Source organism: Arvicola amphibius, chromosome 15, assembly GCF_903992535.2.
Source record: "Arvicola amphibius chromosome 15, mArvAmp1.2, whole genome shotgun sequence".
In the NCBI taxonomy this organism is placed as follows: domain Eukaryota; kingdom Metazoa; phylum Chordata; class Mammalia; order Rodentia; family Cricetidae; genus Arvicola; species Arvicola amphibius.
This window is the reverse complement of record NC_052061.1, coordinates 33075866-33100185: the sequence shown is the minus strand read 5'-3', so window position 1 is coordinate 33100185 and position 24320 is coordinate 33075866. Positions and strand designations below refer to the sequence as shown.

At 55.8% G+C, this 24320-nt stretch overlaps 5 protein-coding genes across 8 annotated transcripts; 3 read left to right on the top strand and 2 right to left on the bottom strand.

The window, feature by feature from the left end:
• The first annotated feature begins 176 nt into the window (after positions 1-176).
• Positions 177-12602, top strand: Carmil2 (capping protein regulator and myosin 1 linker 2). Its single transcript, XM_038313161.1, has 39 exons — positions 177-307; positions 544-635; positions 729-779; positions 1180-1242; positions 1349-1473; positions 1598-1689; positions 1883-1953; positions 2064-2137; positions 2264-2339; positions 2419-2507; positions 2597-2691; positions 2765-2851; positions 2935-3047; positions 3149-3226; positions 3340-3416; positions 3527-3631; positions 3812-3881; positions 3989-4070; positions 4178-4274; positions 4362-4419; positions 4563-4735; positions 4900-5062; positions 5144-5242; positions 6842-6970; positions 7054-7167; positions 7320-7480; positions 7552-7639; positions 7774-7911; positions 8030-8096; positions 8518-8753; positions 9535-9635; positions 9717-10080; positions 10165-10287; positions 11208-11244; positions 11369-11440; positions 11567-11788; positions 11932-12012; positions 12319-12396; positions 12477-12602. The coding sequence occupies exons 1-39, from the start codon at positions 268-270 to the stop codon at positions 12587-12589; spliced, it is 4194 nt and encodes a 1397-aa protein (XP_038169089.1). The 5' UTR covers positions 177-267; the 3' UTR covers positions 12590-12602.
• Positions 12598-15643, bottom strand: Acd (ACD shelterin complex subunit and telomerase recruitment factor). Its single transcript, XM_038313156.1, has 11 exons — positions 15140-15643; positions 14928-15064; positions 14683-14776; positions 14516-14592; positions 14249-14293; positions 14103-14137; positions 13806-13954; positions 13632-13728; positions 13068-13387; positions 12867-12958; positions 12598-12788 (listed from the first exon to the last, which is right to left on the bottom strand). The coding sequence occupies exons 1-11, from the start codon at positions 15236-15238 to the stop codon at positions 12710-12712; spliced, it is 1224 nt and encodes a 407-aa protein (XP_038169084.1). The 5' UTR covers positions 15239-15643; the 3' UTR covers positions 12598-12709.
• Pard6a (par-6 family cell polarity regulator alpha) lies at positions 15386-17722 on the top strand. 3 transcript variants are annotated; one of them, XM_038313159.1, is made up of 3 exons: positions 15386-15676; positions 16405-16627; positions 16839-17722. In XM_038313159.1, exons 1-3 carry the CDS (start codon positions 15671-15673, stop codon positions 17588-17590), a joined length of 981 nt encoding a protein of 326 aa, XP_038169087.1. In that variant the 5' UTR covers positions 15386-15670; the 3' UTR covers positions 17591-17722. The 3 variants fall into 3 exon arrangements, with proteins under 3 accessions (XP_038169087.1, XP_038169085.1, XP_038169086.1); XM_038313157.1 differs by lacking the exon at positions 15386-15676 and adding an exon at positions 15909-16041; XM_038313158.2 differs by lacking the exon at positions 15386-15676 and adding an exon at positions 15926-16041 and having other exon boundaries at positions 16842-17722.
• Positions 17723-17885: 163 nt separating this feature from the next.
• On the bottom strand, positions 17886-22445 carry Enkd1 (enkurin domain containing 1). Of its 2 annotated transcripts, XM_038312915.1 has the most exons (8): positions 22120-22445; positions 21778-21877; positions 21517-21711; positions 20741-20913; positions 18811-18936; positions 18535-18698; positions 18313-18449; positions 17886-18228 (listed from the first exon to the last, which is right to left on the bottom strand). In XM_038312915.1, exons 2-8 carry the CDS (start codon positions 21860-21862, stop codon positions 18068-18070), a joined length of 1041 nt encoding a protein of 346 aa, XP_038168843.1. In that variant the 5' UTR covers positions 21863-21877; positions 22120-22445; the 3' UTR covers positions 17886-18067. The 2 variants fall into 2 exon arrangements, with proteins under 2 accessions (XP_038168843.1, XP_038168842.1); XM_038312914.1 differs by having other exon boundaries at positions 21778-22445.
• On the top strand, positions 22204-24049 carry C15H16orf86 (chromosome 15 C16orf86 homolog). The gene is made up of 4 exons (XM_038312916.1): positions 22204-22454; positions 22671-22900; positions 23234-23478; positions 23566-24049. The coding sequence occupies exons 1-4, from the start codon at positions 22371-22373 to the stop codon at positions 23973-23975; spliced, it is 969 nt and encodes a 322-aa protein (XP_038168844.1). The 5' UTR covers positions 22204-22370; the 3' UTR covers positions 23976-24049.
• The last annotated feature ends 271 nt before the right edge of the window (positions 24050-24320 follow it).

The following is a 24320-nucleotide window of genomic DNA, read 5'->3' as shown; positions in this document are numbered from 1 at the left end:
CCCATGAGTACCCGAATGGAAAAGTCCCTGAGCGACAGCAGCAGCCAGGATTCGACCTCCTTCCCACAACCTCCAACCGAGGCGAACCCAGCCAGCGAAGCCCGGGCTGGGAGGGGCCGGGTCGGGGGCGGCCTGGCAGGAAGCGGCGCGTACCTTCCGCTGCAGGAGGAGCAGGTGGCTGCAGTGCTGCCCGGGGCCCCAGGCTTCCTGTGTACGCTCCCGCTGGCTGCTTTTTCCCGCCAGAGCTCATTGGGCCGCCCCGGCCCTATGGCTCAGACCCCAGACGACATATCCTGTGAACTGCGAGGTAAGCCCTGCCTGGCCCTTCCTGGGATCCCACCTGGCGGCGAACAGGTGGCCTGACCCCAAACTAGACCTCCGCTCAGCGCCTCAGGGAACTTGACCAGAGGTTCTGTTCTGCTGGGCCAGCGCTTTAAGATCCACTGCACTGCTTCCTAGCTGATCTGTAGATGAACACCCGGGCACCCAGCCTAGCACAGCCCTTGGGAGGACAAAGTCACCCAGTAGATTGTCTTTCCACAGGTGAGATCACCAGGTTCCTGTGGCCCAAGGAGGTGGAGCTGCTGTTGAAAACCTGGCTTCCCCAGGAGGGTGCTGAGCAGAGTCATATCCTGGTATGGTGGCCAGGATCGGAGTTCAAAACGGTGGCCAGGCCCGGCACGAAGAAACTTGATTTCCCTAGAATATCGGTATTTTGTCTCCCCCAGGCACTGCTTCGATGGAGGGCTTATCTGCTGCATAGCTGTCTTCCACTGAGGGTGAGTCCCGGGCCTGGCCACCACTCCTGTCCCCGGCAGCGAGGAACTGCTTTGCAGAGTTGCCGTGTTTGCCTGTGCTGACTTTTGCTTTCCAACAGCACTGGGCTGATAGGAGGGGAGTCTGAGCAGGTCTAGGTCTGGACCAGACTCCACAGAACCGTGGACCGGAGAGAGAAGACGTGGGTTCAAATCCCGGCACCACCGGGCAGCTCACAGCTGGCTGGGACTCTAGCAGGAAGGCCCACTGCACCCTTCTAGAGTCTTCAGGCACTGGGCACACAAGCGGCGCACAGACAATCGTGCGGGCAAAATAGATTTTTCCAATTTAAAAGCAAACAAACAAAAACTAGGGTCCAGAGATTGGCCTCAGTTAGCTGCAGATAATGCATGTGCTTTCCAGGTGGACTGCACATTCAGCTACCTGGAGGTCCAGGCCATGACGCTGCAGGAAACGCCTCCTCAGGTGAGAGAGCTACACCTGCTCCATCGTTTACCCCTGCGCGTGAAGCTCTCAACGCCAGCTTCCAAACACACGGATCCAGAAAGCCCGACAGTCTCACCTCCCCCAGGTCACCTTTGAGCTGGAGTCCCTGCCTGAATTGGTCCTGGAGTTTCCTGGTGTGGCTGCCCTAGAACAGCTGGCCCAGCACGTGGTTGCCGCCATTAAAAAGGTCTTCCCTCGCTCAACCCTTGGGTGAGGCCTGGAAAATCCAAGGGGCTGGAGGGCCTTAGTGAACCACCTTTCAACCTCAAAGGCTAAAAAGACGTCCCTTGCTCTTTTTTTTTTTTTTTTTTTTTTTTTTAAATCCCCTCCCTAGGAAGCTATTCCGGAAGCCCACACCCTCATCCCTGCTGGCTCGGTTGGAAAGAAGCCGGCCCTTAGAGTCCACAGCACCCAGCAGCCCGTGTGGTGAGGACCAAATGAGAGCCCCATAAAACCTTCCAGTTTGTCTCCGCGCAACCCTAGACCCTTGGTATTGGAGGCTCCCCGAAGTGAACAGGGCCACCTTTGCCCCTGCCCCCATCGAGTCTGGGGATGATCTTCCCCTGTCTCTGACTCGTGGTCTTTCTTTCCCTCCATCGTACCCCTGGCACCTCCTTAGGCGGCTTCTTGGAGACGTATGAAGCCCTGTGTGACTACAATGGCTTCCCTTTCCGAGAGGAGATTCAGTGGGTGAGAGTCAGGTCCTTTCCGGGAGCTCCGGAGAGGTCTCCCATGTGTGGTGAACCCCTCCACCCTTTTTTGGTCCCAAGCCAGCTGTGGGTACTTTTCCTCACACTCAGGATGTGGACACTATCTACCATCGCCAAGGCTGCCGCCATTTCTGCCTTGGAGACTTTGCCCACCTTGGCAGCAGGTATGAGGCCCTGCCAGGATTGGGAGGAAAGGACTCCAGGACCCATATTCCTGGGGGAGGGGGGATGCTAGCTGAGCCTAGTATCCAGAAGACCCTGAGCTCCGTACCTCCTCTTCCTCACACCAGGGACCTGGCCTTGAGTGTAGCAGCCTTGTCTTACAACCTGTGGTTCCGGCGCCTCTCCTGTGTGGACATGAAGCTGGTGAGGGTGCACAACAGGGGAAGCCAAGGGTGTAAGGGTCAAAGTTCAGCCCTAATGAGCTATGACCCTCTGGTCTCAGAGCCTGGAGGTCTCAGAACAGATTCTACACATGATGAGCCAGTCTTGGCATTTGGAGGAGCTGGTACTGGAGACCTGTGGCCTAAGAGGGTGAGAGACCTGAGCGGGGCTTGAGGTTGGGAACCAGTGGTCTGTGGCATGATCCACAGTCAGTCTTACACCAGGGTCTTGATCCCCAGAGACTTTGTTCGACGACTGGCCCAGGCACTGGCAAGCCATTCGAATTCTGGACTTCGGGAGCTCAGCCTGTCTGGGAACTTGCTGGATGACAGAGGTATGGCAGAACCGGGGAGACCCGAGGCACACAGCTGGGAGAGGAGGGGCTTACATAGCTGCTCTCTCCACAGGTATGTCTGCACTCGGCAGACACCTAGAGCACTGTCCCGGAGCCCTGAGGAGACTCAGCCTAGCCCAGACAGGGCTGACACCTCGAGGTGGGTGGGACCAATGAGGGTTGGGAGGGGGTCAGAGGAGGCGAGTTTGTCTGATTCTGAGCTGCTCCCTCCTCCATCTCCAGGCATGAGGGCTCTAGGCAGGGCACTAGCGGCCAATGATGCATTTGATTCTACCCTGACCCACCTGGATCTTTCTGGGAACCCTGGGGCACTGGGAGCCTCCCAGGATAGTGGGGTGAGTGGCAGTTTTTAAAGTCAGAAATTTGAGCTGCCCAGTCAGTGGGATGCCCAGAATCCTTAGGCGATCCCTGACTCCCTCTTTCACATCCTCCACAGGGCCTGTACACTTTCCTGAGCCGTCCTAACGTTCTGGTGTTTCTGAATCTGGCAGGCACTGACACCGCTCTAGGGACGGTGAGAGTGTGGTCATGGGGGTATTTGGTGGGGCTCGGTAGCGGGAGAGCAGGGCGTGGTAGAGAAGACCAGGTCTAATGGAAGGTTATCACCTATCCCGTCTTCCCTCCCAGCTCTTTGCCGCCTTATCCGGTGGCTGCTGCTCCAGTCTCACCCACCTTGAAGCGTCTAGGAATATCTTCTCGCGCGCGTAAGGGGCACCACGCAGACTCGGGAGGCAGAGGGTTCGGGAAATCAGCTCCAGGGGCCTGAATCCCACTTCTCCTCCCACCCCCCCCCCCCGCCCGACCTCCAACACAGGAAGTCCCGAGCAGCGCCAGTCGCGCTGCAACGCTTCCTCAGCAGTGCCAGGATGCTGCAGCACCTGGGTCTGGCTGGCTGCAAGCTGCCACCTGAAGCGCTCAGGTCAGTGTGTGCCACCCGTGGCCACGCTCCCACGCCCTCACTCACGACCTTGAGCAGATCTCTGTCCCACCCACAATCTTCCTTAACCGCAACCTGTCGGGCTCAGGCTTTTCGTTTGCACCTCGAGTTCCACTTTCCCAGATCTTGTCACCTGTGTGACATTGACATCCTCTCCCACAGGGCCCTTCTAGATGGTCTTGCGCTCAACACGCAGATCCGCGACCTGCACCTGGACCTCAGCGCTTGTGAGGTAGGCACCTGGTCCAGGTTGTGAGCCAGGAGCACGTCCACACATTGGGAGTGGGAGCTTCCCCACTCAGGCATAAATATCCTGAATGCAGCTATCTCCACCTCCAGCTGCGCTCTGCGGGTGCCCAGGTGATACAAGACTTAGTCTGTGACGCGGGCGCCTTGAGCTCCTTGGATCTGTCGGACAACGGTGAGGCCACCAGGGAACCCATCCACACTCCCATTATTCACCCGATTCCCAGGGTGGGGACCCTGCCCTGGCGGCATCGTCTTGTGCCTCACCCTGATTACTCCCAGGCTTTGGCTCCGACATGGTGACGCTGGTGCTTGCTATCGGGAGGAGCCGGTCTCTGAAACACGTGGCTCTTGGAAGAAACTTCAACGTCCGGTGCAAGTGAGCCCCAAGCCCATGCCTATGCCTCTCAGATAGGACGCCACCACTCAGGCAGTCCCCTAACCTAACAGTGTCCCCTGGCCACAGGGAGACTCTGGACGATGTCCTGCACCGGATCGTCCAGCTCATGCAGGAAGACGACTGTGTGAGTTCACAGAACCCTGGGTGGGGGGAGGGCTCCTCAAGCAATTAGCCTCTTGTAAAGCTTCTCCCTTTTGCTTCTTTCTAAAAAACCTCTTTGCTGAATCTGATTCTAACCGTCCATGAATGCTTTTCTTTTAACCCCAGCCTTTGCAGTCTCTGTCAGTGGCTGAGTCCCGTCTGAAGCAGGGTGCCAGCGTCCTGCTTCGGGCCTTGAGCACCAATCCGAAACTGACAGCACTGGATATCAGTGGCAATGCCATAGGGGATGCTGGCGCCAAGATGCTAGCCAAGGCGCTACGAGTCAACACCAGGCTACGGTAGGCATAGCTATTATGAGGGCTGGGACCAAGAAGAGAAGAAAGGGGGATATATATTAAAGGGGTGTGGGGGGCTAAGGGGTACAGGCTGATGAGGTAGATGAAGGGATAAGGCCAGGGGGTTGGGTGGGACCCTGACCCAGCTGAAGCATGGTGGGGCCCAGGTCTGTGATCTGGGACCGAAACAACACTTCTGCTCTGGGCCTGCTGGATGTGGCCCAAGCCCTGGAGGAAAACCACAGCCTGAAGTCCATGCCTCTGCCACTGAATGACATAGCGCAGGCCCAGCGCAGCCGCCCAGAACTAACCGCTCAAGCAGTCCATCAGGTGGGGGTCCCTTCCGGTTCTTCTCCCCGTTAGTAGTGGAGACTCCACCCCCTGACTCTTCTCGCTTTCCCTTGCCTGCAGATCCAAGCCTGTCTCTTGAGGAACAGCCGGGCAGACCCTGCTTCTGATCTCAAGCCCTGCCTTCAGCCTGTGGGTCTGATTCCAGACCACTCCGGGCAGGTCGGTGTTCCTTCCCCGTTTCGAGTGCCTGGGCCCCCGAGTTTGAGTGTGTGACTTTCTCGGGTCACCTGGCCTGAGTTCCGTGGCCCCGACAATTTTCTCTCCTCAGTCGCCATTCCCGAAGTAACTCCCCATGTGATGCTTGGCTGCCTTGTTTTAATCATGTAAATAAGCTCTCTCCCTTGTAGTCGAATCCGACTTCCCATCCGAGGGCGGCTCTCCCCTCTCCGCTCATCTCAGTGTGGCTACCGCCAGCAGTCCTATCTCTGGCATGAATTTCCCCCTAACCTGTCTTTTTGAGTTGTTCCTACTTCGGCATTCCCAAGCTGCAGTTCTCATCCAAGCTCTGAAGCACGGTTACCTTGACCCAGACGCCCTGACGGGTGGACTTTATGCACTACATGCCGTCAAGTGATTTTTTAAAAAAATATTTTTATGGTTTATTTAACTTTATTTTATGTGCATTGGTGTGAAGGTGTCAGATCCCCTGCAACTGGATCTTCAGACAGTTGTGAGCTGCAATGTGGGTGCTGGGAATTGAACCCGGATCCTCTGGAAGAGCAGTCAGTGCTCTTAACCACTGAGTCATCTCTCCAGCCCCGCTTTTTTTTAATCATTGCACTTATTTATTTATTGCATGTTACTGTGTGTGCGCATGCATACACCCACATGCCCATGCTTGCAGGTACATGTGGAAGTCAAAGGATAACAGGCAAGAGCCAGTTCTCTCCTTCTGCAGCGTGGGTCCCGAGGATGGATTCGTGCCATCAGGCTCAGTGGCAAGCACAGTTACTCCCGGGCCATCTCACAGGCTCTCAAATGGTCTATGATCATCCACAACCCCACTCTCTATCATAGGCTCCAATTTCTTTGGTGTCTATGTAACTAAATGTCCTTCTAAGGTCCCTCCTTTTTTGTTTTGTTTTGTTTTGTTTTTAATTTTTTGAGACAGGGTTTCTCTGAAGTTTTGGAACCTGTCCTGGAACTAGCTCTGTAGACCAGGCTGGCCTCGAACTCACAGAGATCCTCCTGCCTCTCTCTGCCTCCCAAATGCTGGGATTAAAGGTGTGCGCCACCACTGCCTGGCTCAGATCAGCCATTTTTTGCTCTCTCTCTCTCTCTCTCTCTCTCTCACACACACACACACACACACACACACACCTATTCTTGATGAGAATAGTTGAGATTTTTTTTAAATTTATTTATTATGTACACAGTGTTCAGCCTCCATGCCTGCAGGCCAGAAGAGGGCACCAGATCTCATTACAGATGGTTGTGAGCCACCATGTGGTTGCTGGGAATTGAACTCAGGACCCCTGGAAGAGCAGTCTGTGCTCTTAACCTCTGAGCCATCTCTAAACAGTGACCAAAGCTTCTTTATTCTTGTTCTAGGCCTGTAGGAGGTATCTGGTCCCTAAAACAACCGGAAGGGAAAGACCCTGCGAGCCTATCTTGAGCAGATAGGGTTTCCCAGGCACCTTGCTTCATAGTTTGTCTTTGGGGCTTCACCTACCCTGTCAGAAACCCAGGAAGGGAGGAAGACAAGATTGGGGAGACTCATGAGAGACAAGGGACGGACTAACCCGTGGTTTCCCTCAGGAAGTGAATGAGCTGTGCCAGTCAGTGCAGGAGCATGTGGAGCTGCTGGGCTGTGGGGCTGGGCCCCAGGGTGAGGTTGCTGTGCGCCAGGCTGAGGATGCCATCCAGAACGCCAACTTCTCTCTCAGTGTGAGCACACCCTCCCCCACTGTGAGGACCTTTCTGCTCTTAACCGAGTGTCATCTTGGAACCCTTTGTGCCTTGGCCCTCAGATCCTTCCCATTCTGTATGAGGCTGGGAGCTCTCCAAGTCATCACTGGCAGCTGCAACAGAAGCTGGAGGGCCTCTTGGGTCAGGTGGGCGAGATCTGTCGCCAGGACATCCAGGTAAGGTGCCATTCCTGCCCTAGCCTCACCCCCTCTGCAGGCTTAACCCTCAGTTCATAGGCTTGTCTGTGATATGCCCTCCGTCAGCAATGATTTAAGCCAAGGGACCTAGGCTCTAGCCATATTGTTACCATCTTATAACTTTTGCCCAGGACTTTACTCAGACCACACTGGATACCACGAGGAGCCTTTGCCCACAGATACTGCAGAGACCCAGCTGGAAGGAGCAGCTTGAGGGAGTTCTGGTGGGCTCCAGGAGCCTTCCAGAACTGCTTCCAGAACATCTGCTGCATGATGCCTTTACTAGGCTGAGGTAAGCACACTCTGGGATGGGCAAAGCTGGACAGAGCTAACACACTGATCCTCACCCTCTCCTGCCCTCAGGGACATGCGCCTGTCAATCACAGGGACCCTAGCAGAGAGCATTGTGGCTCAGGCTCTTGAAAGTCTTCATGCAGCCCGAGATCGACTGGTGAGGGGAAGCTTTGCCTGTATTTCACAGTAACCTGTTTAACCCTGACAGGGGGCCCTGTAAGGACTTCTGGGGTCATAACTACTTTAGGGTTATCTTAGCCCTGCCTCTCCTTGGGTGGTTTGGTACTGCAGATGGAGAGTCTAGCTCAGCAAGCGCCAGCCACAGTGGACCCTGCTGTCCCATCATTGGGTGGAGATGAACTCAACGCCCTTGAGCCTGAAGGCCTGGAAGATCTTTTCTTTCCCATGGAGAAGGAAGAGGAGAGAGAGGTGAGTGTCTCAGGAATTCCATGCCTAGAACTCCAGATCTTTCTTTCTTGCTCTGGGATGTGGAAGGTGAGTTATGCCCCACTCCAACCCTAGACTGAGGTTGTACCCATCCCACCAGGACAATGGTTCTTCATGGAAATGGCTTGAGCCCAGCTATTGTTTTCACCTGGTCCCCTCCCTTCATGGTAAGTCAGGCCCTGGAGAGAAGAGAGTTTACCCAAGTGGACTGAAGTTCTGTTAAATCTGGGCACTTACTCATGCAGCCCTGTCCCAGGTATACCCTAACCCCTCCCTGAGCCAGGCCAGAAAGTCAGTCAGCTCTTCTCAGAACCCTGTGAGACCTGAACGGAATAAGACTAGAATACCTTCTTCCCAGCCTCCCCCGCCCCTTTTCCTAACCCCAGGACGCGCATGCTTGGCGGTAGCTCGGAGCCGCGCGCACTCGGGGCCGCGCTCAGCACCACGGACAGCGGCGACTGGGGGAGGGGCGGGCGGCGTAGCCGGGCCCCTCCCCGCGCCCTGGGCGGGTCCCCCGCCGCCCGCCCTAGCGCCTCCGCCACCTCCCCGGGTTCGACGCTCTGTGCTCTTCTGGTGCTTTCGCCTCAGGTGCAGCTGAGGAAGCAGAGCGGTACCCCGAGCTGGCAGCTCCGGGGGAAGATGCGGAGCCGCAGGCTGGGCCGTCCGCACGCGGCTCTCCAAGCCCCGCCGCCCCGGGGCCACCCGCCGGCCCGCTGCCTCGCATGGACCTGCCACCCGCCGGGCAACCCCTACGCCATCCGACCCGGGCCCGGCCGCGGCCACGTCGCCAGCACCACCACCGCCCGCCGCCGGGGGGCCCCCAGGTAAAGTGCTTCCCTTCCCCCCTCGCCCCGCTTAAGGGTCATGGGTGGTCCATTCGCTGCTCACTTGAGGGAGATGGGTTGTGGAGGCCCAAGGCCAACCGATTGTGCCCTATCATCTATCTCCCTGGCCATCCTCAACCTCAGGCCGTGCCCATAACGGGCCACTGGTGTGCGGGTTTCCTGTGAGGAGCGCCTAGATGGTAGACTCCCGCCTTGGAGTGGTCTGCTGCATGCGTGGACGTGTGAGAGCGGATGTCCGCCTTGCCCTCCCTCTCCTGGGGTTACTGAAAAATACTGGGCAGCCGGGCCCGCGGGACACTCCTGCATCAGCTGTGCACCAGCGGGTGGATATGTGTGTGTGGGTTGGGTACTGGCAGGGGCAGTGGGCACTGGCAGAAGGAGAGGAGGAGCCGGCCTGAGGCCCCCTGAGGGTCTGACGCAGCAGCGGCGCCACTGAGCCGGGATGTTAGGCCGGGTGGGGTGGGGTGAAGGTGGAGGGTTAGGGTACTGCGGGGGACTGTTAGAAGTAGAAAGGTGGCATATTGGAATGTAGGTGTTTGCTTAGTGAAAGCCAAGCGGTTCAGGGTATAGCATCCTCTATGTAACAAGAACGGGTGTGGACTGGGCGGGTGTACTGTGGCAGCAGGGAGGAAAGAACCCCAGCACGGTACAGACAGCACCCTAGCTTAGGGATATACTCAGGCCAGGTCACTCGGAAGAAGTGGGGGTGGGGAGAGAGCCAGTTCTCAGTCCTGACTCCTAACCTCCCGATGTCTCCCAGGTGTCCCCAGCCCTGCTTCAAGAAGGGAATGGGCTCACTGCTCGTGTGGACGAGGGTGTGGAGGAATTCTTCTCCAAAAGGCTGATCCAGCAGGATCGCCTGTGAGTGAGGGTCAGTTGCTGGGGGCGGAAGAGGGTGGGGCATCCTTGAGTTTCCTCACTCACTGGTGGTTGTTCCTACAGCTGGGCCCCAGAGGAGGATCCAGCCACTGAGGGTGGCGCCACTCCTGTCCCCCGTACACTTCGAAAGAAGCTGGGTACCCTCTTTGCCTTTAAGAAACCTCGTTCAACAAGGGGTCCAAGATCTGATCTAGAGACCAGCCCTGGAGCAGCAGCTCGTGCCAGAAAAAACACACTTGGAGACCTGCTTCGACCACCAGTCCGTCCAGGCCGTGGTGAGGAGTCTGGAGGGGCAGAGGGGGGCACCAGCAGCCCTGACTCTGCTCGCAGAACTCGGCCTCGGTACACGCGAGAAAGCAAGGCGTACTCTATGATACTGCTACCCGCTGAGGAGGAGGAAGCTACAGTGGGTGCCAGACCTGACAAGGTAAAGACTGAAGTCAGGAGCTGAGGGCTCTTCAGGAATAGAAGGCAGTGGGCTCTCTCTCCACTTAGACATCTCTGTCCTCAGAGGCGTCCTCTGGAACGGGGAGAAACGGAACTGGCTCCGTCTTTTGAGCAGCGGGTACAAGTGATGCTGCAGAGAATCGGTGTGAGCCGGGGCAGTGGGGGTGCCGAAAGCAAGAGGAAACAAGTGAGTTGGGGTGTTTGTGAACTGAGGAGGTAGGTGGCGTGTAGCAATCTGTGGATGACATATGTGACCACGGGGGAAAACACATGGCACAAATGTGATGCGATTGTCACACGTTCTCCCCCTAAAAATAGTCATTGATCCTTGCTTCTGATCTGGCCCAGATATGTACTTCCTAGGGTGTAGGGAACTTTCTCCAAAGACTCTGAACAGAAATTTGACCTTGTTACTTATACTGAAGACAGTCCTCCAGGACTTCCTCTTTATCCAGATTACTAATCCTGTGGCAGGATCCGTGGGACCCTGGAGCTGGCCTCCCTGGCGCTCTCCTTTGGAGCCTCTCAGAACCTCACACAGCCACCGGTTTACACCGTGTCTGGTTGTGTACTCCGTTATTCAGGTTCCTTTTCTGCTGTTCCTGCAGTTCCTTGTGAGCCTTCCCTGCTCCCTTTCATGGTCACCCTGATAATGTCATTCTAAACATAGTCTTGGTTATGAACCACACCCCTGTGTACCGTTCACTTAACAGTTTTCTAGGAAAAACACATATGCAATGAGACCTGGCCTGAATTCAGAGACATTAAAGTATGGGAAGAGTCAGAACTAAGAAGTCACATTATTTGCTGGATATAGTGGTAATCTCAGCATTCAGGAAGCTGGGGCAGGAAGACTCAAGACTAGCTTGAGCTATACAGTGAGACTACCTCAAAAACACCACCAAAGAAACTACAGTATCTCCTTGTTATGACTAACATGCATATTTTTGTGTCACCTCTGTCATCCCAGACTGTAAGGTAAGGGACTAGGTTTGCCATGTTCTGGCCATCCAATGGTATGCATTCTATAGCTAGGTTTTCAGAATGTAAATGAACAGAGATAAGGCCAGAGTCAGGGCAACAAAGCCACTGATTTGTTTCCTACAGAGCAAAGATGGCGAGATCAAGAAGGCAGGCTCAGATGGTAAGTAGGACCCTGGAACAAAGAAATGTATTTAGGGGAGGAGGTGGCCTGGGGGAGGAGACAGGCTGTCTTTCCTCCCTTCACATTAAGGTCTGGCACCTAAGCCTCTAGTCGTGCCTTGCAGGTGACATTATGGACAGTTCCACAGAGACCCCTCCCATCTCGATCAAGTCCCGAACCCACTCTGTGTCGGCTGGTGAGTGAGGGCCACTGTGTGTGTTGAGGGAGGCACAAGGGCTGTGAGGCAAGGGATCAGACCATTGCTCAGAACCATCTCCAGGACCAGGCCCAGGTGTTAGCTGACACTTGTTTATTCACCCAGATCCCTCATGTAGACCTGGGCCAGGAGGCCAGGGCCCTGAGTCTGCCACCTGGAAGACACTGGGGCAGCAGCTGAATGCGGAGCTCAGAGGCCGTGGTTGGGGCCAGCAGGATGGTCCAGGGCCTCCCTCCCCATGTCCCAGCCCAAGTCCCCGAAGAACCAGCCCCTCCCCAGACATCCTGAGTCTTCCTGAGGACCCCTGCTTGGGCCCTCGGAATGAAGGTAGGTGGGCGCCCCACTCCTAGGCTGGGACTGGTGGAGTGTCTGCAGGGAACCTGACTCATCTGGGAACACTAAAAGTGGGAGGCCAGCACTGGGTGTGGGCAGCCATCGGGATCATACCCTGATATCTTGGCCTCCTCTAGATGGCCAGCTGAGGCCGAGGCCTCTCTCAGCAGGGCGGCGAGCAGTGTCTGTGCATGAGGACCAGCTCCAGACCCCTGCGGGTGAGGGGGACACCTCTGTCTGTGCTTGAGTGCAGGAGATGGGGGAGGGTGGGCTCCTGGACTTCTGTTTTGGTTCTGGTCCTTGGACAGGACCACCGGTGCTGGGAGTGCTGGAGCAATAAGGAAGCCCAGAGGCTCAGCGTAGTCCAAGAGTGCAAGCCCTTCCTACCTCCTGGACACTGGCCTCTGTGAGGGTGGGAGGACACTGGCTGGAGAGTCTATGGGAGCAGCTATGCATGTTTGTGCGTGCACTGAAGATGGAGAAGGGTTGGGGACAGCCAGTGAGTTTCTCTGTATCCATTTTAGAACGGCCCCTTCGGCTGCAGCGCTCCCCTGTCCTCAAGCGCAGGCCAAAGCTCGAGGCACCCCTATCCCCAAGCTTAGGTAAGAGTGGGCAAGCGCCAACTGGGAAGATGGAATATTGTTCAACACAAACCTAAAACTCTCTCCATCTCCCCTCACAGGCTCTGGCCTCGGAACCAAGCCTCTTTCTCCATACCCAACAGAACCTTCCAGCCCTGAGCGGAGCCCTCCCTCCCCAGCCACAGACCAAAGAGGCGGCGGCCCCAATCCCTAATCCTGTCCTTTCCTGCCGCATGAAATTATTTTATTAAAAAACTTGAATGAAACAGGGTATGGAATACTGTTTGTCCGTAGACCTGTGTGTACACATCCTCTGCTGCGTCCAGGTGACTCCTCATACCTGCGTTAACTTGGGCTCTGACTCCGACTCCATCACCAAGTTCAAGGCCCAAGCTACAAGCTGAGGAGGGAGTCTGAAAAGAAACCGTGGCCTTAGGTCAGGGTTATCTAAGACTGGTGACCAGCACAGTGGGGCAGCCCCAAGCACTCACCTGGCAGCCTGGACTTGCGCACGGAGGGAAGCAGAGGGGGTCTCATATTTATACTGAAAAGCAGAAGCATCAGGATGCCTCTTTGGGGGTTCCTGAAAGGGATGTAGAGAGTCCAGTAAGGACTCCTAGTGCAATCCCAGCCTACCTTTAGCCCTCTCCAAGCTCCTCAAACCCTCCCACCTCTCCAGCTGCGGTGCTCACCCAGACAGAGCAGGGTTCATGGGCTTCCTTCGCTCTGGTTCTAGGGAAAAGCTGCCGTTTCTTGCTAGGCCACTGGCGCTCTGCGATCACCGGGCTATGGGCCTGGGCTGGACTGGGGCTACGGGTCAGGAGTGGGGGGCTGGGTGTAGAACTGCGGGGTGTGGACCTGGGAGCCTGAGGTCTTAGAGAGGATGAGCAAACGGCATGTGGGGGCCGGGAGCTGTGGTCCTGCCCAGGAGCTGATGCAGCCACGGCTGACAGAAGGCTGACACTGGCATCGCTTTCCTCTGGTTGCGTGTGCCTGAGCGAAGCCGGGGATGCTGGGGGAGGAGACTGAGTGTGAGCACAGACCTTTCCGCTCAGGACAGCTGAGTACAACATTTCACAGCATCCTACACCGTCCAGTATCTGACTGACAATACTTTGTGCTTATGGCCTGAACCTACGGAACTGGCTGAAGAAAGAAGATGGGTCCCTGGAATTCTGGGGAGAATCATCAGTGCTGTGGTAGGCCCTAGGCTCCAAAGACGAACCCGCCACTTTGGCCTTCCCAGTTATCCTTACCCTGTGCCTTCTGACTTGAGCCAAGAGAACGCAGAGTCTGCTCGTCCTTCTCAGAGATGTGCAGCAATAAGCTAGAGACGGTGAACACGGCTTCTTCCTATGGAACGTGAACCCTCAGTATGGCAGCTGTCTAACCCTCACCCCGAAACCTCCCAAGTAAAGCTCCACACTAACCGTGGGCTGGAAGCAGGCCTTCCAGCGGGTGAGGGGGGTGGCTGGGCAGGGGCCTGCTAGCGTCAGGCAGCTCTCAGCTAGACGCACGAGTGCTCCCCGGTGATTCTGGTCTTCCTTCACCTCATCCAGAAGCTGAGACAATGTGATGCCTGGGGCCAGAGATTTGGCCAAAGGGTTGGAGTTGAAACAAGAAGGACGGGTAAGGTATTACAGTTACTTACTGAGTAGAACAGGGGAGCAGCAGCAGGACCTCTGCTTCTGGGGAGAGGTAGGGTTACCGGGAAACCCTACCAGTACCTGCACTGGAAGACGCAGACTCTGAAAGGTGGTCCCTAGAGAGACAATGGGAACACTTCTCAGGAACAACCCCGATGCCAGTCTACCCGGCTCTGCCACCCCGGGACCATAGCACACTCAGCCTGAGAGCCCAATCCCAGACTCACGCAAGACATTCATTGAGCTTTCTCTGCACCTCCAAATCCTGGTTGCTGGGAGAAAGGAGGGTGGTAGGTAGTCAGTGTGACTTACAGCCGAGTCTCTTCACCCAAAGACCTAGCCCAGGGAGAGTGAAGAGGCAGAGCGTGGAAACTTCATATACCATTTTGTTTGGGGGGGAGGAATATGGGGAGACTTGGATTGAACCCCTCAGGTATGCTAAGCCTGTGCTTTGCCACTGAGCTACATCCCCTTCTCTTGGAGGGCTCACTTACCAACTAGTCACCTGTAGCCGGGGCTGCTCCGCGGGCAGCAGGTTAAAGCGGTCCACCTGGAGGTAGAACTCGGCAGGCTGGAGGAGTTGGGGTGTAGTGTCTCAGGGGATGTCACAAACAGCCAGGCACAGTAACCAACCCGCCCAAGTGAGCATTACCACCCTCACCGTATGGTCCTGAGGAACCTCAATGCGGACTCCGCAGGCCAGCAGCAGCAGGATCCGGCCCTCTGTCCCACGGAATCCGAACTCCTTCTCCACCCTGCGACAAGCACAGCCCTCACTGCCCAGGCGCCCAGGCACCTACCCCACACGGCTGGGATATGAGTTTTTCCCACCTCTCCAGCACCCGCCCGCCTCGGGTTCAACCTTGCACTCCCACCTTCCATAGACAAGTAGCACCTGTGTCTTACCATTCGGAAGTGTCGATGGCATTGCGCGTCACCAGGCATCGGACACTGTGGGTTCCGTCTGACACGAGCAACACGGCCCCGGAGTCAGGTGTGTCAGGGGCAGAAGAAGGGCCCGGAGTCTCTGAGTCCTGGAGCACCTAACAGTAGTGGCTAGTGTCAACTCACTTCCTCAGCCCCCACTCAGGTCTCTGGGATCTGAGTGGCCTGCTCACCTTGAGTAGCTGCCCGGTTCGTGGACTTGACAGTGTTTCTGGGCCCAGGATCAGCTCTCGAATCCAGGGACGCGGGACCAGCCTCTCCCAGCAGGACATTAGCCCGGCGGGACCCTAGAAAACCCCCGGGGGCAGTGGCTTCCCGCGAGCGCCGCTCAGTCTTCGGCGGGAGAGGAAGCACGTGACCGCTAGGCGGAGCTTGTTGGAGCCCCGCCTACTCGCGCTCCTGCGCCTGCGCAAGTACTTCCTGGTCTGTAATGTCTTTGGCTGACTTGCCTGGCACAGGTGCCAGGCAGCTCTATGCTTGTTTTTAGCAAGGCAGCTCTTTGAGCCTATGACCAGTTCCTCAGTACTACCTAGCACCGGAAAGGAAAGAGCAAGGGCTGGTCTGGAAAGAAGCGATCCAGGTTAGGGGTTGCATCCGAGAATGGGGCTCGAAGCCACTTCGGTGCTGTGTGACCCCAAGAGGTTTTCCCAAAATGTTGACTTAGTCTCCTCTGCAAAACGCACGGTCCTGTAAAGCCAGTGGAAATGCCGGTACAAACAAGCTATTTCCCTCATTCTGCCCTCGGATTGGTCGAGTCCTCCTAGGGACGCTCGAACCATAGCGTAATGACGTAAGAGCAGAGGAAGCCCTCGCTACCTCCGTCTCCGTTTCCTAGGAAACGTATACTCCGCGTTTCTCTGTGTCGCGGCTCCCTTGACGTCATGGTTCGGGTGGGAGGGCGGGGCGAGTGCTACCGCCAGGGGCGGGGCGGCGTGGGCCAGAGGGCCGGGCTGTGCACCTGCACCTCGGCGGGCAGCCTTGGGGCACTGTCCCCGGCCCGCCCGGTCCCGCAATGGCCAGACCGCAGAGGACTCCGGCGCGCAGTCCCGATAGCATCGTGGAGGTGAAGAGCAAAGTAAGGGCTCCTTCGGCCTCGGCTCTGGCCACTGCACTAGATGCTCCAATTCCCTTTCTCTCCCTTACTGGCTCCTTGGTCTCCATCACCTCTTTCTGTCCTCCATCCTCCGCGTCCTGTTTTTCTGTCTGCCTCCCCTCATCGCATCCTCCTTCCCACTATGGATCTCCAGAGTCTTTCTGTGGCCTGGGTATGTAGGAAAGGACCTTGGACAGTGTCCCTTGTATTGGAATTGAGGTTTAAGCTTAAAGGCTGCAGCTGTTGCAGCTGCCTTTTCTCTCACTTGACAGCTTCAGACCTGTGGTGAGAAAGGGGCTTGGGCTCTGTCCTGACACTCCTTTCCCCTTACCCTCCCGCCTCCAGTTTGAAGCCGAGTTCCGACGTTTTGCGCTGCCCCGCGCTTCCGTGAAAGGCTTCCAGGAGTTCTCGCGGTTGCTGTGTGTGGTACACCAGATCTCTGGCCTGGATGTGCTGCTTGGCTACACCGATGCTCATGGCGACCTGCTGCCCCTCACCAACGATGACAGTTTGCACCGGGCCCTTGCCAGCGGGCCCCCGCCGCTGCGCCTATTGGTGCAGAAGCGGGGTGAGGATGGGGTACAGTGGGCAATTTCCTTGGGGTAGGGTGACAGGGCAGGTCTACAAAGGTTAATCCATACCCAGGGTTCCTACGCTTCACTTTCTGCAATCTCTGCCCTTGGTCTGACCTCCAAGTGGTAGGAAACAGTTGGCATTGTACCTGTCAGGGGCCAAAATGGGAGAGCGGTCTCTAATCCCAGACACCCCTTCTCTTGCAGCAGAAGGCGACTCTAGTGGCCTGGCTTTTGCCTCCAACTCTCTGCAGAGGCGCAAGAAAGGGCTCCTGCTTCGACCAGCTGCACCTCTGCGCACCCGACCACCCTTGCTAATCAGCCTACCCCAGGATTTCCGCCAGGTGTCTTCAGTCATAGATGTGGACCTACTCCCCGAGACCCATCGACGCGTGAGGCTCCACAAACACGGCTCAGACCGCCCCCTGGGCTTCTACATTCGAGATGGCATGAGTGTTCGCGTGGCTCCCCAGGGCCTGGAGCGGGTTCCAGGAATCTTCATCTCCCGCCTGGTACGTGGGGGCCTGGCTGAGAGTACAGGGCTGCTGGCAGTCAGTGATGAGATCCTCGAGGTCAATGGCATTGAGGTGGCTGGGAAGACCTTGGACCAAGTGACGGACATGATGGTTGCCAACAGCCATAACCTCATTGTCACTGTCAAGCCTGCCAACCAGCGTAATAATGTCGTGCGAGGGGCATCTGGGCGTCCAGCAGGGCCTTCCTCTGCAGGGCCTGGGCCTACTGACCCTGAGAGTGATGAGGACAATGACCTGGTCACTGAGAATCGCCACCCTCCCTGTTCTAATGGGCTGTCTCAGGGGCCCCTGTGCTGGGACCTGCAACCTGGCTGCCTACTTCCTGGTGCTGGCAGCTCTCTGCCCTCCTTGGACAGCCAAGAGCAAGCCAACTCTGACTGGGGGAACGGCATGCGAGGTGATGTTAGTGGATTCAGCCTCTGACAGGCAAAGATGCAGCCCTTGTCAGTTCAGGCTGCTGGAGCGTGGCATGGACTTCCCAGCCGGGGAGGGAAGATTAGCTTGCTCACAGAGCCCTCTCAGCCCAGGGAATATTAAAGGTTGTCTACAAATGCAGACATGGTCCTTCTGTGTCCCAGCCCAAACCCCTTCCCTGAGCCTGTAAGTCAGCCTTCTTCCCTGGACATGCGGCAGGAAGGATAAGGGCGCAGCAGAGATCTTCCTAGAACTATGCAGCAGGAGGCCCACTGACATTGTTAAGAAAGATGCTATGAACAGCTGCTGTGTACAAAAGGTTTAATTTTGATACAGGAGTTGGAAGGCTGGGGTACTAGGAGGTGCTTTAGAGAAACTGCCCACCCCAGTGCTCCTGTCTTTGAAACTATGACATGGCTTGCCCTTCATAGCCATGGGTGACCCTCAGCATGGATCTTCCTGTCACTCTCCCCACAGAGGTAGAGCTTAGCTATCCATCTTCACAAAGACTTTGGGTCGGGAAAAGATCTTGATAGCCTCATCTATTTGCACCAGCTTCTGGTCCAGTTCAGCACGGTGGCCTTGGGCTCTCAGAGAGTCTGCCCCAGCAGGTAGCAGGACGAGCTCACGCAGCAGCTGGCTTTGGCCTACAGTGGGGCATGGGAGAATACTGGGTAGGCGAGCACGGTGCCCCGTGGGCTCCCTTTCAGCCACCCTGCCCAAGTACTCACTCTGGAGCAGACTGTTCAGGGTCTCTAGTCGCTGGTTCTCAGGCATGAGTGTGTGGCCCGGGGGCACGGCAGGGTCTGGCTGGCTACGCTGACGAGCTTCTTCTTCCCTCCGCCACAGATCCCTGCGTTCCAACAGGCTGTAAATGCACAGGCCCCCCAGGGTTGAGGACACCAAGGCAGACTGGTTCCCACCCCCCACAAAGGTCGTCCCACGGAACCTACTAATGGGGCACGTGGCCTTTCTGTGTGGCATTGTAGTGCTCCTGGGCTTGCCGCTGCTGCTCCAGGACCTGCGCTAGGGCCTGCAGCGAGCGGGAATGGCGCCGGGGGGCTCTCTTGGCAGCGCGGGCGTTGTGACTAATGAAATCCACACCCAGGCCTGGCCCCTGCAGGGACATGGCAAGCATGGTGGGAATCCTGTAGCACTCTGTGGTACCTCTGTACCCAGCTCCAGGACGGCTGGCTAATGGCCTTCCTAGTCCACACAGATTCTCTCACCTTGGCTTTGGCACCTGGCAGGGCAGGTTGAGGACTGGAGACGCGGGACGGTGGGAGCCCTGGTCCACAGCGGGAGTGTGCCCGAAGGAAATGGGCAGGCTCTGTCACAGAGGCAGGGCCAGGCTCCTGGAAGGTAGGCACAGCAGAGGAATCAGGGAGGCTGCAGACAGGGTCCTAAGCCATAAACTATTCCCTGTTCTGTCCCTCCTTCCTGTAAGTTCCTCTCTATAGTCATCTCGATGGGCCTCCTCCTTGAAGGAATACTTCTCAACATTTAAATACGCTTTTCTCATACAGCCTTAAGAAGACAACCACCCGCCGTCCACACCCTCTTCACTTAGCTGCCGTCCTTTTCTCCAATTTTATTTATTTATTTTTGGTTTTTCAGGACAGGGTTTCTGTGTAGCCCTGGCTGTCCTGGAACTTGCTCTGTAGAGCAGGGTGTCCTCGAATTCATACAGATCTGCCTGTCTCTGCCTCCTGAGTGCTGGGATAAAAGGCATGTGCCTCCACCGCCTGGCTCCCTTACTCCTTAACCAAGCTTTCTGGCTCTAGCACCCCAAAGTTACTGAGGGTTGCTCCAAGCCCTAGAAACCAAGGATTCTTCCTTGGAGCCACTGACCTCAATTTAACTGTCAATAACACTCTGGTCTCACTGATGAGATCAAGAGCTATGTATCCATCTGCTTCCTGGACACAGTCCTACCCCCTGGCAGTCCCACAGATGCTTCAGCCTGAATCCACTCTCATGTGACCTTGTCTTTTCTCTCAGTCCTGTCTCTTTCAGGGTCCCTGCATAGAGACACGGTAACTACCACCAAAACCTAAACGTAACCCTCCGCTCTTTCCTCAGAAATACATGTTTCAAGGAATGGTGGTACATGCCTATAATCCCGGGACTTGGTAAGACTGACAGTTTGAGGCCAGTCTAGGTTATGGAGAGAATTCAAGGACAGCCTGAGGCTAAACAGCTAGCTTGCGTTTCAGGAAGAAATGAGCTGGAAGTGGTGGTCCAAACCTATTATCACAACACCTAGGAGGCTAAGGCAGGAGAACTGTTAAAAGTTCAAGGCCAGCCTGGGCTACATAATGAGTTTGAGGCTAGGCTGGGTTACATAGTGAGACCACGTCTCAAAAGAGAGTAGTGGGGGGAGCGGGGGAGAAGACTAGAGAGATGGCTCAGCATTTAAGAGCACTGGATACTCTTCCAGGGGACCTGGGTTCCATTCCCAGTATCACATGGCAGCTCACAGCAGTCTGGAACTCCAGTTCCAGGAGATCTGATGCCTTCTTTTGGTCTCTATGATACATAGACTTGCAGGCAAAACACCCATACACATAATGTTTTTAATCTAAAAAATTAATTAAAAGAGAGTGGTGTGGTAGGAAACACCTTTAATTCCAGTACTTGGGAGGTGTTCAAAGGTTCAAAGGTTGGCTTTATCTCATGTACAGAGTTTGAGGTCAGCCTGGGCTACATGAAACAGACAGGGGCAAAAAAATTGAGAATGAATTAGTAGGAAGGCTGGGGTGCATGAGTCCCTGGATTCAGTCTCCAACATCACAAATAAACACTGACAAGCAGCTTAGGTAGTTCTTTCAGGTATGCGTCCAGCTGGCTTTCAGCCCTAACCTTCTATAAATACAGTAACACCCACTCTCCCCATTGCCCTGATCCCAGGACTTTTTTTTTTTCATGGTTTATTTTTTTATATTTAAACAAGGACTTCTTTCTAACTGTGAGGTTTCATCTCTTTCCCTAGCCTAATTCTTACTTTCCCTGATGCCATCAGCTCCCCAGAGAAGGCCCACCCCAGATGTTTTAGCCTTTATGATCCGCACCCCCATACACACACTCTGTAAGTTAGATCAGGGAATAATTGTCTGTTGACCAAGACCGCCAATATGGCTGGTTCCCAGGGACAGATACCTTCATCCTGGCCTTGACTCGAGACTCCACATTGTTGTACTTGGGTGATCGCCACAGTGCCTTCAGGGGCTTAGGCTGGCCCTGTTCCCGGCTGCGTTCTTGATCTTGGAAGCGCCTCTGAATCTCTCTGATCCGCCTCAGGTTTTCCTTCTCGTGGTCTTTTGAATCCTTTCCTGGGGAAGAACTATTGCTAGGGACAGCCCTACAAATGGCCATGCAACTTATGAGTGGAGTACTTGTAGGTTCACGCCACACCCTTGGCAGGAATTTCTCCTGGCCGATCTGGTGGAGAGATGCCTAGTATATGAGAGGCCCTGGATGGGCCTTCTCTGAGGAGCTGATTGGCATCTCCAACATCACACACAGCACCATCATCACCTTATTCTCTTCTTAGTCAGTGTTCCTCCTGGTTATCCTCTACATTTCCATACTGAAGTTTACCACTAATCACCTTGTCCTGTCTTGTTTATTGCCTCCAACTGTGAGGCCCATACTTTTAAGTCTGTTTTCCTAACACCTAGAAGACTTAGTACAAGAAGTAGGCTGCTTAAGCAATGTTCCGTCAAGGTGTGAATGCTTGAAGCTAGGATGTCCTACCTAAGGACGGATTTTGATCCTGCCAGGGGGTAGTGCATTTCAGCATCCTTTTGTGCTAGGAAAACTAACACCCAGAAAAGCGCATAATTACCTGGGCTCAAGGCAATTAAGGAGCATCCTATTTTAATCTCTGCTTTTGACCTCCCAATGCCCCATACCCCTTTCTGGGAAGGACTTACTCTTAGGAGACACCCCTGAACCAAGGGAGATGCCCCCCAGTTGCAGCAGCACGTCCCCTATGCCTCGCTGACCACGCTCTAGGATCTCTCGGGCTCCAGGCCTGATGCGGGGGCCACGAGGAGGACAGGAGTCCAGGTCGCCACCTGAAGTCAGCAGGTCCAGCTTCAGCGCGTTTCCTTCCAGGCGCCCTTGGGCTGAGGAGCAAGCCGTGCTCAGTGACGGCGCGGTGTACTTGCCCGCCGCGGGACCCCGCAACTCACCCGAGGCCGGCCGCCTGTAGTAGTCCGGGCAGAGCGTAGGGTCTGGGGGAATGGGTCCAGAGATGCGGGACGGGCCCTCGCACATGATTCTACCGCAGCCCTGCAACCATGCACCGAAGCCTGCTGCGCTGCGTGACTCCGACCCCCAATACCTGTCGGGTGCTTCCACCCTCGACCCGAGCCCTGCAGCCCCGCAATACCCGCCATTCCCGCCCCCAACCCTTCGTCTCCCGCCCGGCCCCTAGGCTGAGCCTGCGCCACCGCCCCGCGACCGGGATCCTAGCCCACTGCCCTGAGGGGTTCGCGACCCCTCCCCCGCAGCGCCCCATCGGGAGCTCTCACTGGAGCAGTTTTGCCGCCAACTGTTGCAAGCCGGTAGGAGTTGCTGTTGCTGGGCAACAAATGGCTTCCTGAGGTCAGGGGTCAAATGATTTTGGCGAAAAGCCTTCTGGGGTTTGTAGTTCCAGATGAGGAGCTAGCTTAAATCTCGGGTCTCAGCAGGATCTGCCAATACTGAGTACACCAATCCAACCCCCCCTCTGAGCCCGCCGTCTTCTAGCAACCGTCAAGGGAAGCACTGAGTTCGCACAGCCATGGCCTCAGCAGGGGCCCAAAGGCATCCTGAAGCCCAGAATGGGGAGGCAGTAGGATTAGCCCAGGTTGCAGCAATCCCTGAGGTGACTCAGGCATTTTCAAAGCTCGGGAGGTGGAGTGGTAGGGCAGGAGAGGCGGGACTCGGTGCCCCAACTCCCTAACTGCCCGGCCAAGCCCTGCTTGTAGAGGGGTCTGAGCTGGTAGCCTTCATGTCATATTTTGTGGCCAATATTGGACTTTGAATGACTCATTCCCTACAACACTTTGCCAGGCCATTGGCTGCTATGTGTATCTTCTAGTGTCCAGGATCAGGAGAAAAGTGTCTGGTGCCCGCACATGAGACCTGCAGATCCCCAGGTGAAGACAAGTGTTCAGTAGGACACAGCTTCGAGCCGGAGCTCCAGGAGGAAGGAATAAACCGGGGAGAGGAAGGACTCAATCCAGGGGTGGAAGCAGGAGAGGAGAGAGGACCCAAGCCTGCATCATCCATCGTGAGGCCCAGTCATGGAACCAAGAGAAAGCCCATCAAGTGAGGGGCTTTCAGAGGGAAAGGAGTTGCCAGGCTGGGGAGGGGGGTTTTACACCCCGATAGTCCTAAATCCTGATACCTTTGAGGCAGAAATCTTTGTCTTCTGCTGCTACCTCTAACTCCCAACTAGAACCTTCTGTTTCTCTAGAACAGGAGTCTAAGAGCAAAAGAAAAAGATTTGGAGCATTCAGGTTTTGCAGGAAACTTTTATAACAAGTGTTGGGTCTCTATTGGGCTTGGGGCTTCACTGACCAAGAAAGGGGCAGCTGACTAGTCCTGGCATTGGTGGGCAGGCAGGGCTAGGATCCAAAGACTGAAGCCTATCTCTGTCAGGCCTCTTGTCCCAGGCTTGGCTACCACAGCCCTCCCAGGGCCAAGCTACCATGCCCAACCTAGGGCTGAAGCTGAAGTGTCACCTGGGACACTGCTGCAGAAGGAGGAGCCAGAGGGCAGCCACAGTGAGTCTTCACTGCCTGCTAAACAGCACAAGAAAGCCAAGAAGCGCAAGAGTGTAGGGGCTCCTGTGCCCCCAGCTGTAGCCAGTACATCTGCACCCACGGAGACGCTGGGACTGGAGCGTGAGTGGACTCCCTGGGGTTACCCTTCTCGGTCTGACATGGGCCCACCCGGAGCTCCAGTCTTTGCCCTGCCTTGGGTTCTTGCAGGAAAAGCCCAGCGCCTGCGGCCACTGTACCAATATATCAACTATTGCAACCCCGAGCTGAATCAGGCAGGGGACGGCGACGGAGAGCCAGAGGTGGAGCCTGAGTCGGAGTTAGCCCCGGCTCCTGAGGAGGCAGGTGTGGAACAGCTGCACTTGCGGGCCTTGGTGCCCGTGGCAGGTGAGCTGGGCTTAGGCCTTGCTTTGCCCTGCCCTAATGCATTAGTGCCTCTCCCGCACACCCTTCCTTCTCTGGGGCAGGAGGTTGGAGGGGAGCCTGGGGGGTTGTCCAGTCTGAGGGTGAGTAGCAGTCTCAAGGCTGAGGTGGATAAGACAACCCAAGTGGATATTGACAAGATGTTGAGTGTCTGTGCCGCCCCTCTTGTGCCCCCTCTCTCCCCTCAGTACAAGTGACATGTCTCTACCCTGGGCCTAAACTAGGGCTGTGAGCTCAGGCCCGGGCCGTCAGGTGGAGGGATGAATTTAGTCTTTTTATTTATTCTTGGAATTTGTCTGTACTTGGAAATTTGGACTTGCTGAAAATAAACATTTCCCATCTTGAAGACTGATTCCTCAAATACAATGTCTGCATTGGGGAAAAGGCTGGGGAGAAGGGAAGCGGGTTCACCGTGAAGCGTTTGCCTGGTGGGTCATCTGGATCAGCTGGAGCCTGGACAAGTGTGTCAGGGTGGCTGAGGGTGTTGTGTGACAAAAATTTTCCTGGAGACATGCACATTTACTCACCCTAGACAGGGAACC

What these genes read in the sequence shown, in the direction of transcription:
- Carmil2 (XM_038313161.1), top strand. Translation starts at nt 268, where the DNA reads ATGGCTCAGACCCCAGACGACATATCCTGTGAACTGCGAG. An exon ending in TGGACCTCAGCGCTTGTGAG is followed by an intron (nt 3,882 to 3,988) that starts GTAGGCACCTGG and finishes CTCCACCTCCAG; the next exon opens with CTGCGCTCTGCGGGTGCCCA. An exon ending in CCAGCTCCAGACCCCTGCGG is followed by an intron (nt 12,013 to 12,318) that starts GTGAGGGGGACA and finishes TATCCATTTTAG; the next exon opens with AACGGCCCCTTCGGCTGCAG.
- Acd (XM_038313156.1), bottom strand. Translation starts at nt 15,238, where the DNA reads ATGTCCTGCTGGGAGAGGCTGGTCCCGCGTCCCTGGATTCGAGAGCTG. An exon ending in CTCAAGTCAGAAGGCACAGG is followed by an intron (nt 13,388 to 13,631) that starts GTAAGGATAACT and finishes CTCCTCCCCCAG; the next exon opens with CATCCCCGGCTTCGCTCAGG. An exon ending in ATGAACCCTGCTCTGTCTGG is followed by an intron (nt 12,959 to 13,067) that starts GTGAGCACCGCA and finishes CATCCCTTTCAG; the next exon opens with GAACCCCCAAAGAGGCATCC.
- Pard6a (XM_038313157.1), top strand. Translation starts at nt 15,979, where the DNA reads ATGGCCAGACCGCAGAGGACTCCGGCGCGCAGTCCCGATAGCATCGTG. An exon ending in TCGTGGAGGTGAAGAGCAAA is followed by an intron (nt 16,042 to 16,404) that starts GTAAGGGCTCCT and finishes TCCCGCCTCCAG; the next exon opens with TTTGAAGCCGAGTTCCGACG. An exon ending in CCTATTGGTGCAGAAGCGGG is followed by an intron (nt 16,628 to 16,838) that starts GTGAGGATGGGG and finishes CTTCTCTTGCAG; the next exon opens with CAGAAGGCGACTCTAGTGGC.
- Enkd1 (XM_038312914.1), bottom strand. Translation starts at nt 21,862, where the DNA reads ATGTGCGAGGGCCCGTCCCGCATCTCTGGACCCATTCCCCCAGACCCT. An exon ending in GAGTCAAGGCCAGGATGAAG is followed by an intron (nt 18,937 to 20,740) that starts GTATCTGTCCCT and finishes CCTACCTTCCAG; the next exon opens with GAGCCTGGCCCTGCCTCTGT. An exon ending in CCTGAACAGTCTGCTCCAGA is followed by an intron (nt 18,229 to 18,312) that starts GTGAGTACTTGG and finishes GCCCCACTGTAG; the next exon opens with GCCAAAGCCAGCTGCTGCGT.
- C15H16orf86 (XM_038312916.1), top strand. Translation starts at nt 22,371, where the DNA reads ATGGCCTCAGCAGGGGCCCAAAGGCATCCTGAAGCCCAGAATGGGGAG. An exon ending in AGGTTGCAGCAATCCCTGAG is followed by an intron (nt 22,455 to 22,670) that starts GTGACTCAGGCA and finishes TGTATCTTCTAG; the next exon opens with TGTCCAGGATCAGGAGAAAA. An exon ending in GGAGACGCTGGGACTGGAGC is followed by an intron (nt 23,479 to 23,565) that starts GTGAGTGGACTC and finishes GGGTTCTTGCAG; the next exon opens with GAAAAGCCCAGCGCCTGCGG.